The sequence below is a fragment of the Phragmites australis genome, chromosome 5 (assembly GCF_958298935.1).
Source record: "Phragmites australis chromosome 5, lpPhrAust1.1, whole genome shotgun sequence".
In the NCBI taxonomy this organism is placed as follows: domain Eukaryota; kingdom Viridiplantae; phylum Streptophyta; class Magnoliopsida; order Poales; family Poaceae; genus Phragmites; species Phragmites australis.
Genome location: NC_084925.1, coordinates 42,743,988 through 42,757,617, shown reverse-complemented (window position 1 = coordinate 42,757,617; position 13,630 = coordinate 42,743,988). Strand labels below are relative to the sequence as shown.

The window sequence follows — 13,630 nt, the reverse complement described above, 5'->3', positions numbered from 1 at the left end:
ACACCTTTTACTTCAGGTGGTCTCTAAAACATGCTGATAACTGAATGGTCCATGTAAATTCGAGCGTACGTGGGGATATCTGACGGATCGAGTTTATCCACTATCTGCTTTAATATGCGAAACTGAACCGAAGTTTTCCGATTAATTTATTGATTAAGCTCAATTATTGAGGCATACGCTGTCTAGCAATAAAGCTGATCCGCCGAGACACGTACACCATTGTCGTCCTGAATTTTTATACGGTGTCTCCAGCCCCACCGTAGATCAGATGCCGGATATCTTTCTGATTGTAGTGACATTGGCATGTTCCTTCCTCCATTGGAAACGCTATGGACCACTTAAGAATTAACGATTCCTTTCAGACATCGCAAATATTCTATTCTGGGGACCTAATCTGATGTTACGGGTTCAGTTATCTCCAGGATTTGTGCATGCAGCCGAATGAGCTTCCTCCTTGCAGCCCCGTTCTCTACCATATCCATATTGCCTGCCCCTAGATGGCAACGGGCAATTAGTCAACATGATTAGTGTTGGCGTTCCGCAAGATGATGGGGGTCCGTGCAAGAGGAGCTAGGTAGCGATAATTATCAGCTAGAATCTCATCGATCTTCTCCTGAAATCCAGGCTAAAAAACCTTTGAGACCGGGATTGCGATGAGACCAGCAGCTAGCTTTGGCGTGGTCAGTTTTCTTTCGAGTATTGATTAACCGTCGCGTATGGCAAGTGCGTGTACTTCGCTTTCTGAATCGGGGAACTCCTGCGGGGTGAGACACCTCGTGGTTCCCGACTGCGACGCCAGTTCTTTGACTGTGCATGCAGCTTTCAGCATTGGGGAGCATGAAACCAGCTATAGCTGCCCCTGTTTAATTTTTTGCCACTGGAGGGTTGCACTTGCACTCCTAATTGTTTTGTTTATTTCGACTGAACAGTAAGAGTCGAGTATGTTAATGTCCAATCAATTCTACATCTACCGTTGCATCATCAGGAGTGGCGAAAAAGAACCATGCAATTGATAAAGAAGACTACCACTATCAGTCCGTACATCAAATAATTAAGGAGTAGGCAGTAGAGACTGATTAGTTAGGTTCTGTTATGTAGAGCTTTAGTTTTAAAACTTTTTAAAGTTATAAACTTTAAAGATTTATGAGTAGAACGTTAGGTACACTAAATATATTTGAGTGAATTATCTTATTTTTATTTTAAATTAAAATAAATACTTAAAAATTCGTATAGCTAAAGCGTTAGGTACGATGAATATATTTGAGTGATATATTTTGTTTCTAAATTAAATTAAAACTACATATTTAAACTATTTTATTATAACATACTTCTTTCAATTGTAAATGTAGATCGTTTTAGACTTGTGCACAGAGATTAAAAAAATAGATCAAATGATCTTGTTGCTCTTTATTTATTCTGCATTAGAAAAGATAACTCATTCATTTGTGAGAGTGATAGCATTTATTAAACAAGGGTATAAAGGGAACAAAAGAGAAAAAAGTGTATAGAAGTTCGAGAATGACTTATATTTAGAGAATAGTTGAGGAAGCTAAAACGACCTACATTTACAATTGGATGGAGTATAATATAAAAATTTGACATGCAGTTAGAAGCTAAAACTATACCAAATGATCTTAATCTCGTTCTCATGTACACCACCAACCATACTTAACGTAAGTGCCTACAGAGCGACAGGCCGAGCATGCGGATACGTGTCGTTTGCCTCCCCTGACCTCACGCTTTCTCCTTCCTCGCATTCCATGGCCCATCCTTGTGGAAGACCGGGTCTTTGTCTCCACTGAGCATCCATGTTATTCCACACCCCCCTTTAAAGGGACCACCTCACCGCCTCCCTCTTCTCTTACCTCCATGTCTATGGACTCGTGGTGTCGAGGGCAACCCAGCCGCGTATTAATTCATAGTCATAGTTCTTGTCTACCTAGTTGCACTATAACTCGATCCGTGCAGGTGCAAGGTCGTGGCAACTAGGTGGCAGGCTGATCGAGTAGGTAGCAAGCTAGGAGGAAGGCCATGGCGCTAGAAGCTGTGGTGTTCCCCCAGGAGCACCTCGAGTGCACGGCCACGGCTGCCGTGGCGTCAGTAGGCTGCGGCATCGACATTGACGAGCTCGAGGACAAGGGCGGCGTAGTGCTGCAAGAAGAGGACGGAGCGCTGCCGCACGGCACCGGTGCGGTCACCACCTGGGACGCGGCGCTTTGCCCGTGCTCCATCGCTCCAGGCAGCGTGGAGGAGTGCTGGGACGTGCAGCACCACTCCGTGTCGCCGCCGCCGGTGCCGCCCGCGCTAGAGCTCGGGCGCGGCAAGGCCGCCGGGTCAGCGTCGCGGAGGCGGCGACGGCGCCCGAAGAAGGTGAAGAACAAGGAGGAGATGGAGAGCCAGCGGCTTAACCACATTGCCATAGAGCGCAACCGGCGGCGGCAGATGAACGAGTACCTCGCCGTGCTCCGGTCCGTCATGCCGCCCTCCTACGCGCAGCGGGTACGTACGCACGCACTCAGCACCCAACTGTGTAAGTGTAAGCGTACCGGTCTCCGCCCGTATCGTGAGCTTTACGGGTCATGTCACCATGCCGCATGTGCACGAGCGGCTTGGCATTCACCGCGTCGTTCATTGTTGCTGTCCCCTATCTTTTACTGTAACAGATGTCAAATCTTGTTCCCCCCTGGCCGTATGCTGCTGCCTCGCCGCGCCATGCCGCTTTGGTTCCATATGTCACGGAATCTATAGCGATTGTGTACTGCCCGCGCATCAAAAGCCGCCCCTTCTTGCGCGCCACGCTCTTGGTTGCAACCGAAGGGCACGTACCGTTTGCAACGTAACGTGTGTTGAGTACGGCGTGCAGGGTGACCAGGCGTCGATCGTGGCCGGCGCCATCAACTTCGTCAAGGAGCTGGAGCAGCTGCTGCAGTCGCTGGAGGCACAGAAGCGCAGCGCAAAACGCTCCGAGCCACCGGCGGCGCCGTTCGCCGGGTTCTTCACGTTTCCTCAGTACTCCGCCGGCGCGGACGGTGTCGCTGGTGCCGGCGACAGTGCGAGCTCTGGCGGTGACCAGAGCGGCGTCTGCGCGGTGCGCCAGGGCGTGGCCGACATCGAGGTGGCTGTGGCGGAGAGCCACGCGAACGTGAAGGTGCTCGCGCCGCGGCGGCCCAGGCAGCTGCTGAAGATGGTGGTGGCGCTGCTGTGCCTCGGCCTCACCGTGCTCCACCTCAACGTCACCACCACCGCCGACCACCTGGCCTTTTACTCCTTCAGTCTCAAGGTAACAATACCATAGCACATATCGGCACTGCAATGACCAGCCATTTCATCATGTTTCAGACATCAATTCAGTTCTGTTTAAACATCTCCCCGTTTCTGTTGCAGATGGAGGATGAATGCCGGCTAGCGTCGGTCGATGATATCGCCGCCGCGGTGAACCAGATAGTCGCCAAGATCTCCGAGGAGTGTCTTAATCAAGTCAGCTAGCTACTTAGCTGCAAAATTGAGAAACTGTCATGTAACATTAATTCGATCCCAGTATATGGATAACTCTGGTAATTTGTGCCATTGTCAGAAGAAGTGAACTACTAGTCCTCCATGTTTGCGTGCAAGTAAACATGTATCGATGGGACCTGCTTAATTTATGCAACACATAAGAGTGCATCCACTGATGGGAGTCACATCTCTCGGCACCAATTATTAGCATCGAGTCCAGATGCCTGAGTCTGCACACGGGAGATCTGATGAACAGGTGGACCTGTTTTCGCTGACGAGTCAGCATGCCTTCACCAGATACGCATTGCTACGGATTGTTCAGATTAGTGGGGCACTATAATCCCTGTCGTATGATGATAGAAGTGGCCCGCTCCAATCATCTTATGTCACTATCATCGTAACTGTTGGGGGGGGGGGGGGGGATGCTCCAATTATAGATATCTTAACGATGTAAGATGATATACTATTATGACTATTATTTCTAAATGATATAGCCATGTTAGAGAAGCAAATATTAAAAATAACCTCACATGTATATGCCTGTAACATAACTTTAAAACTAGAATGATAACTTTCTTTGCCTCTTCTCTCTATAAAGCTCCCAAAAGACATGCAGAGGGACATGATTGATTCACTTATTTTTCTACAAACTCCCTATTTTTCTTTCCTCTTGGCTTACTGATCATCTCCAAGCTTGAGCCCCCTATTAGGGGATGCTCTCGTCGCGTTCTGTTTGGCGCTGTTTTGTGCCCCCCAACAGATGGCGTCATTTGTGGGGGCATCGATACAACAAGCCGCGTAAGGAAGGGAGGCTAGAGCACGCTGTGAGAGGAGAGCGTAAACATCTGAAGTTCTCGTTCAAAATGGACCACCAGTCACACGACGGAAAGATGCTATCATGTGGCTCTACGCGTGCCAGCTCATCGTCGGCCACATCATTGCCCGAGGGGTTGTCATCATGCCCCACGCGCACGCGCACTCGCGGCTCCACAAGTGGGAGGCTGCTGGCTCACTGCCTCACGCGTGGGCAGGCCGGTCCACTGTGACCTCACCACGGGGAGCCCACTGCCGTGCCTACTCGTGGGCCCATTGGTTCGCATGAAGCTGCACGGGAGGTACTCGAAGGTAAATAGTATACTTCCATATGCCAATAAACTAAAACAAAATAGTTAGACGTATTAGTTGCTTCCTGTCCTAGCATGCAGTGGGTTGCGGCATACATCACAGGGTAGCACTGCTCAAGCGCGGGAGGCAAAAGGCTGTAGTACTCGTCACTCCATGTGCATCGCTTGAAGGGTCTAAGAGCGTAGTACTAGCTATCGGCTAGTTTTATTTTTAATAGGCATAGCTGAACTCTGGGGACTCGTGAGCTATAGGCACGGTTAAGGAAGTCCATCGTGTTTACGGCAGCATGTGCATGGTAGGCATATCGATATATTTATTAACTTAGCATACCATGCTCTGCACAGTGCGGTGTCGTCAGCTTGTCATGTCTTGCCAAGCTGTTTATCTCTATGTCGATAGAACTGTCATGTAGCATGGCTACATTAGAAGCTAGTACTGCTAATGTATTTATTGCTAGCACCTACTAGTGCTACACTAACCATGCATGGAGTATCATGCATAGGGATGCATGGTGTGTCTTACCTTATCCTCCTGTCAAAACTCTTTATGTGGGTCGGCATGCTTAGACTCTGGCATGTATACGCACGATATGGCAGGGTATGGGCATGCATAGGAGCCGTTGTGCACCTTCTTACGTGCCATGAGCTTAGGGGCATGGCCAAAGATCTATCAAGTTTTCTGTAGCAAGCGCATGGTCAAAAGTCGTCTACTGGTGCAAAGGTAGTTGTCACGTTTGCAATATTATTGCAAGCCTCTACCAACAAGGGACAAGGCTATAAGAAATACAAAGTGTTCATATTGCACTAATCGGATGTAGCACCTTCGGTCTCATCCGAGTATGTTCGTGAACAGCACCACAACCACGTACTTTCACACTGTAGATTGAGGAAGGCTCCGTCTCACCTCCGCTGCAGGGGCGAAGGCCCCCTCCATGGCTCGGGTCGCCTCCTCGCGCCTGAGGTAGGCTCAATCCCACCTCCACAGCATGGCCCTCGACAACCACCACCACTATCAGGGCATGTCAGCCATGCTCCGATCACGACTACGATTATGGGCTGGCCCACTCCGAAGGCCCGAGTAGAAGAGTGTCGGGCTCCATCGGCCAGGCTCCGGTGTGCTTTGGAGGTTTAGGACATAGCCGGGACTGCCTTCGTCATGGTCGTAGTCAAGTCTATGGCTCCGTGCAAGGACACTGTCAGCGTGCTCACTGGGCGTGCCTCTGGCCCAAGCGAGGGGTGGCTTCAAGCACCGGTGGAGGGTAGCATTGAGTAGGTACGAGTACTTGGCACGTGGTAACTATTCCTTTTTTTTCATAATCCAAGCTGGCTGGCTGCCTAGACGAACGCAAGCCTATAGCGGTGTTCCTTTGTGATGTGCCTGAGAGTGGGACATGCCTGCAGCACATGATATTCAAAATTACAAGGGTGTCAGCTATCACACTCTATGACATCTATTTCCTACTTACCTGAATTGCTGACCGGCTAGCCCCTTTACCAGTCGTGAGGCACACGTATGACGAGACATTGCTAGTACTAGAGTAGAGTGATACATGTTGTTGGTCAAAAAGCTTGCTGCATTTAATATGCAATGGCGCTACATGTTGGAGCCCGCTCAATGCACCTTTGTTGGCCAGATGTGTCCTAGCATGAACTGATGAAGCCACCTATATTGGCATGTGTACATAGGTCATTTAACTCAACATTGTCTTGTTGATTATTCTATTCTAGTATGCCCCTTCTCCTTGCTACTAACCACAAATGCAGCAACTCATTTCACGCATGTGTGGGTGGCAAATGGGGGCGCCCCGGGCTGCCGAGGTGCTAGTGGGTCACAGTCATTCGACCGAGCCCCTAGCTGGCTTCGGGCCGCCTCCGAAGGCCCTCTCCGCAATAGGTCAGCTGAGGCCCTAAGCTGCCTCTGCAGTGGAGGCCCCACACCGCTAGCCGCAAGACACCTCTCCTGGTACGTGCTGAATGGTGATAGCCACTAATTAAATACTTCCATGCTGCTGCTAGCTGGTTGCCACACAACCAAAAATGTGTGGTGCTTGCCTCTGCGTAGGCCAAATTGTCGAAGCACCCCTCACTTAGACCTTCACCGCAGAGGCCGCATATGGCTCGCATGTGCCATATCAGTCCAGCCATTGTTAATACGACATTAGTCAAGCTAGAACATTTTGCATCTACAACAATGTTTTCATGCAAAAAACATGTGACCTTGAAAATATACATGGCTAACCTATGATGCATATGTTTTCACGCAAAGCCTAGGTCGGGTGACACACTACCTTGATGGTCCCATGCCTTAGCAAAAGCCCATCACAGCGGTACTAGCTCTGCACCTCGTAGGCTATAAGCCTCAGTTGTGTGACGCACTTCCTTGATGGCCCTGTGCCTCGACAAAAGCACACGGCGATGGCAAAAGCCCATCATAGTGACACTAGCTCCACACCTCGTAGGCTATAAGCCACAATCACATGACGCACTTCCTTGACAGCCCTGTGCCTCAGCAAAAACCCGCACTGATGACATCAGTAACCCCACCGCCATGGTAATAATGGCTCGATGGCCCTTGGCCTTGACAAACACCTTAACGACTCCGACCTCGGTGTAAATATAATAATAAAATGAAGCCTCGGACGGTGGCCTATGAAAGAACACCACCATGGAAACCACTCCTCGAAGGATACGAGCCTTGGCTGCATCGAGATGAGACCACGAAGGCCACATGCCTCGGGTAGGTGTAAGACTTGGCCTCGAGGGCAATAAGCCTCGGTCTAAAGATCTCACAAGTCACTCGCTTGAAAGCATTAACTGCGAGGGTGCCGGGGCACAATGTTAAACGTTCTTGTGCTTGGTGAGGTATGCCACCTTAGACACGCCCACCGCTCACATGCAAGCACTGAGCGTGAGGGGGGTGGAGGGTGGTAGAATGTCAGCAACAGAACAAAGCATCGATAAATGAACACGGTAGAAAAAGAAATGTTCCGGTCCCTTGCTGAGTCGCCATTGTTTCCATTGACTCTCACCAAAGAAGTCTGGATGGCCCACCTCCATCGACTCTTATTGTGCTACACTAAATCGGTTTTCACACGAAGCCAACTAAAAATAGCTTGCCACCTTTTAATTCTTATAAGAGTCAAAAGGCTTGGCCGATACTGCATAAGTTGTAGGATTTCGCTAACTCTGTCAAAACGTGTTATTTTTAAAGCAATTACAAGACCAGTGCAAGAGTTGGGATACCGATAAACTTGAATCCTAGAGAGCCAACCTTCCCCATCCTAAGGATTTGGGATGGTATTTTCCTCAGTTGGATGGAAGTCCTTCCCGTAGACTTGTCAACGTTTCAATTAAGGGAAAGTGTCATGAGCATAAAAAAGATGATCAAAAGGAGATGGCCAAAGATTCATAAAAATCATCAAACCAATGGTTTTTACATCCAACAGACGCTTATATGCATAGGTCACCTCTCTAAAGTTCCTAGCTTTTTGAGCAACTTGAAAGAAGAAAGCACAAAGAAAAATGATGCGAAAAGCCCCTAATGGTGGCGCCTATGCTTTAGGTGTTTCCCACCGCGAGGGCTAAGGTAGAAGCCGACCCTTGAACTACCATAGCCATCGGACGAAGAGGATCTAGGGGACTTTGTGGCCTTCCTTTTCGCTGCCTTGGTCTCCTTCTCCTCCTCCTTGATCTCCTTCTTGAGGAGGTCCCAGATGATTTCCCCCTCGTCATCTGAGGAAACATCGATGACTTTGATCGGGGAGCCTGATCAGACCAGAGGAGGGGATGAGGTGGCTGGCGAAGGCCCTTTCGGCGATGGTGGGAGCACAACAGTTAGAATTGGCTCCAACCCTGTACACTGCCCCCTTAGATCGCCTGTCACCAGTGGCACTATTGCAAGTGGAACCGACATCAGCGTCAGGGCTGACCCTACCAGATAACTCACTCCTGGAGTGTGAGAAGACGTAATGATCAATGAGGGAGGATTTCTCTCTCTTGCTCAGCAATAGATGGCTCGTGAGGTGAACCTCTGTTTATAAAGCTCTACCAGTCATAGGCGCGTGCCTCAAGAAGGAAACAGGTTCGTCGTGATGCTAGTTCTGCGACTTTTCTCATTACTACTCGGGGGCACGTGGCAACACTTCGATTAGCCCCATGATGTTTCCTAGTTTCACCCGATGCCTTGATTTTTTGCACGCATGTCCTGTCGCATTTAATGTTTGGATTCCTTTCGGCATCTACGAGGGCAGTTGGCACAGGACCCCAGGAGGACATGCACTAAACCCCATTAGGCGAGTTGCAGTTCCCTTGTGTCATCGTGTACTTGCGCTAGAAAATACTTGCCGTCAGAGAGCCTGCTCAGACAACCACGCAAGCATAGGGCCACTGAGGGGGTCACGACGTCGCGTCGCTCCTCGGCTCCAATGTCGACTCCGCCTCCGGCAAAGGTCATGGGCTTTGAACTACACCGGTTCCGTCGAGCTTCGCAGCCCTTCGACTCTAACATTGACTCCACCCTCAGCAACCGTTGAGGGGGTCATGACACAACTCCACCCCTTGGCTCTGCCATTGACTTTGCCTTCATCCACCGCCGCGAAGCTTCGGACCACACCGGTTCCATCGAGCCTCGCCGCCCCTTAGGTCCGACGATGACTCTGCCTCCGGTAAAAGTCGTGGGCTCCGAACCACATTGGCTCCGTCGAGCTTCGCTGCCCTTCAGCTTCAATGTCGACTCCGCCTTTGGCCACCGTCGCGGGGCTCCGAGCCACACCGGCTCTATTGAGCCTCACCGCCCCTCGATTTTGATGTTGACTCCGCCTCCAGCTCCGTTGAGCTTCACCACCCTTCGGATCCAACATCGACTCCACCTTTGTAACCACAGAGGGGGTCGTGGTGCCACGCCACCCCTCAACTCCAGCGTCGACTTCGCCTCTGACCATCACCGTGGGGTTCTGGACCACACCGGCTTTGTCGAACCTCGTCGCCCCTCGGTTTCGATGATGACCTTCGGCTTTATCAAGCATTGCCACCCTTCTGTTCCAATGTCGACTCCGCCTTCGTCCAGAGCCATAGGGATCCTAACCACATCGACTCTGTCGAGCATTGCCACCCTTCAGCTCTAATGTCGACTCCACCTCTGGCCAGGGTCGTGGGGCTCCGGGTCACACCGGCTCCGTCGAGTCTCGCCACCCCTCAGTTCCGACATCGACTCCGCCTCTAGCAATAGCCTAGGGGGTCACGGTGCATGCCATCCCTCGGTTCGGACATCGGCTCCGCCTCCATCCAGAGATGCGAGGCTTCGGGCCACAACAGCTTCGTCGAGCCTCGTCACCCCTGGGTTATGACGCCAGCTCTGCCTTCGGCTCCAACATTGACTCCGTCTCCGGCAATTGTCGAGGGGGTCGCAGCGCCATACTGCCCCTCGGCTTTGATTTCGGTTCTACCTTTGGCCAAAGCTACGGGGCTCTGGGCCACACCTGCTCCGTCGAGCCTCACCGTCTCTTGGTTTCGACACTGACTCCGCCTTCGGCTCCAACATCGACTCTGGCTTCGACATTTGTCGAGGAGTCGTTGCGCCATGCCGTCCCTCGCCTTCGTCGAGCCTCATCGCTGCCGCTTGCGACCACCGCTGAGAGGGTCTACAAGGACAAGAAGTAGTTCGGGATATCCTAACCCTGAGGCGAGGCTGGAGCTAGTTCTATGTGCATCTGTTTGCCCCTCTGAACCTCGAAGCTAGTGGATGAGGGAGTGCTATTGGGAAAAATGTCCCAACTATCGATACCCCAACGATGTACGATGGTATACTATTACGATTATAATTCTCAAATAGATATAGCCATGTCAGAGAAGCAAATAATAAAAATAGTCTCACATGTATATGATTGTAACATAATTTTAAAGATAAAATAGTAATTTTTCCTACATCTTATTTCTATAAAATAACCTTCAAGAGACGTGCTGGGGGCACAATTAATACACTCATTTTTTCACAAACAATCTCTTTCTCTTTTTTTTTTCCTGTTAGCTTACTGATCATTTCAAGTTTGAGCCCGAGTCTCTCGCCACGCTTTGTCCGATTCACGTTTCGTGCCCCAACAGCAACGATCTTGCGTGTACTTTGATAACTCCGGGTTCCGAGTTTACACTTGAAGAACATCGGTCACATGTCGGGTTCTTTGCTCTGAAAGTCTGAAGTGCAAGTAGGTGGATGAACCTGCAGGCGTAGTGCCTTTGCTCACAGCGTTCTGCTTGTACTGATCGGGGCAAAAAAAAAAAAAAAAAAAAAAAACTTGTTGGATTAGAGTGGATGTGAATGATTAAAAGGGTGTGGTTAATTTCCTCATTGGGTGTTGAGAGTATCAATCGGGGACATGAATCAGCGCATTGTCCGATGATGAACTGTTTTGTTGTAAGGATCTGGAAGGAATGAAATTTTACTATATGTACGGAGAAGTTTGTTTACGAAATGACTACAAACTATCACGAACACATGGTCCAGGTATAACGACTTTATAAGTTTTTTTTCTTTATGTATGGACAATAATGTACTGTGGTACTGTGCTGGCTGTGACTGAAAAGAATGTTACTAGGACAAGCATGGCTACGAACTAGTGCACCTGACAGCAAAGTCTTTCATGCATGCATGTGTCACGCTTAGGACCGCTCCAATAATTATCTCTAACCAGTCTTACTTCTCCTGACATATTTTTTAAAAGATTTTGTTCTCAATTTTATATACCTATAATATTTAAAATTAACTTTTATTTTTTATTTAAGAGTTAGTTCTCTAAGATTTCATTTTATATAAGTAAGGTTCACCTCTACATCAACTTCATCTAATTTTTTTTCTCTATATACTACAATAATAAAAACTAGCTACTACTATCTATCACTATTAGAACTGCCCTTATTATTGTTTTGCTCCACTGCTATAGCTGATAGCTTTATTTCACGTCCTACACTACTACTGTTCCTTCAATCGCCTGACACTTGCTGGACAAAGGAAACCTATATGCTGAAGCAAAAGTAATGGAAGTATATACATGTCCTTGAATTACAGCTTCCTTTTCTTTTTAGTAACTTTTTCTTTGGCAATCATAATGACAATGAAAATTACATACTTCGTTTTCCAGATTTCTGGACATTGATTTATTGAAATGCTATGAGCTTTATATTGTTCAGCTTTTCATTTTTCTTGCTTCAGTTTCAGTGTGATGACCAATGACAAGCACATACTGATATACTACCGAACGGAACTAATCGCCATTAGTCTCCCTTTCCACGCGCTGATCCGTTCGCCTCAAACGCCATAATCGACGCCCCTCACCATGTTCAGAAACACCACTGGAAAAGGCACCATCGCGTCAAGGACGCATGCAAGAACCCAGACGCCACCAATGCGAGAAACGCCGGGGACGTTTCATGCAAAGGGAGCCGATCGAAGAGATTGGCTGGCCCCTGCCTGCCCTCCTGGATGCAAAGAGGACTGACGGGACCGGCTGGGAAAAGATGCGCGTACGCCGCGTGCCGACACCGCGGCACCCGGAAAACCTCTGGTGCCCGTCGTCGTGCTCCCTCGCAGCTGTTGGATGACACTGTTGGTCTGGTCGAGGATGGTGCGGGGGTGGTGCCACAGCAGCTCTGGGCCGGCCAGCCACTGTCGAAAATCAGCTTGGTGCAATTGCGATCTTACCATTCGTGCGTTCACTGTGCGTGTGCAGGGGAGTGAAGGTGATGCTACGGCCTACAGGCTACAGGTGATAGGTTCTGACCGATAGTGTCAGATGGTAATGTAACGTAGTACGAGTTGCCTGCGGCATACTGATACGACGTATCAAGATGGCGGTACGCCGGTATACGGCCATACGGGAGTGGCTTTAGCATGAAACTGGGCGGCAGTGGACCAAATCCGTGTACCGGAATTCAGAATTTTATATTTTATATTTCGAAAATAAAAAATTGTAAAAACATATGTCTAATTTAAAAATTGCAAAAATGTGCGATATTAGTTTATTTTTATAATTTTTCAAACGATACTTATTTCTATAATTTTTTATTTTAAAAATAAAAAATTCCCGGAATTCATGTCGGTTTTTGTTCCTACAGGTCCATTTTACGGCCCATATAGCTACTTGCTCGCCACAGCATTCGGCCGAAGCCTCTCCTGTCCGCATGGACCCCGAATTGAACGCATGGAACGATGGCAATTGGCGATGCTGCGAACAGCCCAGCAACAATGGAAGCCTCTCTATCTCTCCGACGGCGACGGAAGGCTAACGTAACGCGGTGGCAGGGACAGGCTGCGGAAATGAGAGATAAGCATCTACCAGCAACTGTTCTAGATTATCATCATTAATATCAGTTCACATCTATTCTGGATCATCAACTATCAACATATCTCGGTATGTGGCATATCGGTATATTCTTTAGTTAGTATATCGGTATATAAGTATTCGTCTTTTCTGCTAATATATTGTCTTTCATGGAGGATCTAAGTTTCAACGTGCTCGGTCTAACATGTATAGTCAGGCATAAAGCCTCTTGGTATCAAGTTATAATGTATTTGCTAGGTGGTGAAAAACTGTTTATTGTTCTCACAATTGACGCATAGATAATCCAACAGGTATTAAGACTGTGTATTTAACTTATGCGCCGCAGCTGTTATAAGAAAATACTCCATGTTGTTTTTATACTTTGCGCTTACACGACTCGCATCGTACATCCATCTTTTGTTCACTACAGTTATATCGTAATTGTAAATTCATAATCAAAATATTAAAAATATTTTACAATCACCAACAAATAAATTATCTCGTCATCTTCTATTAGCAATTAGCCTGGATTGAAGGAGCTATATATTATATGCTTTCACTGTTTGCTTCTGATGAGTATTTGTTGGGACCATCTCTAAAAATTTTCTTTATTATTCAACCCTTATTAAAACTCGTCAAGTAAAAATGAAAAATAAATACGCTCATATAGAAAGTTTCTATATTAGAGCTTGCTAATTA

General features: G+C 48.2%; 1 protein-coding gene across 1 annotated transcript; it reads left to right on the top strand.

Annotated features, from left to right (window-relative positions):
* The first annotated feature begins 1,698 nt into the window (after nt 1-1,698).
* On the top strand, nt 1,699-3,579 carry LOC133919812 (transcription factor bHLH94-like). The gene is made up of 3 exons (XM_062364323.1): nt 1,699-2,499; nt 2,864-3,280; nt 3,385-3,579. The coding sequence occupies exons 1-3, from the start codon at nt 2,032-2,034 to the stop codon at nt 3,484-3,486; spliced, it is 987 nt and encodes a 328-aa protein (XP_062220307.1). The 5' UTR covers nt 1,699-2,031; the 3' UTR covers nt 3,487-3,579.
* Nucleotides 3,580-13,630: the final 10,051 nt, after the last annotated feature.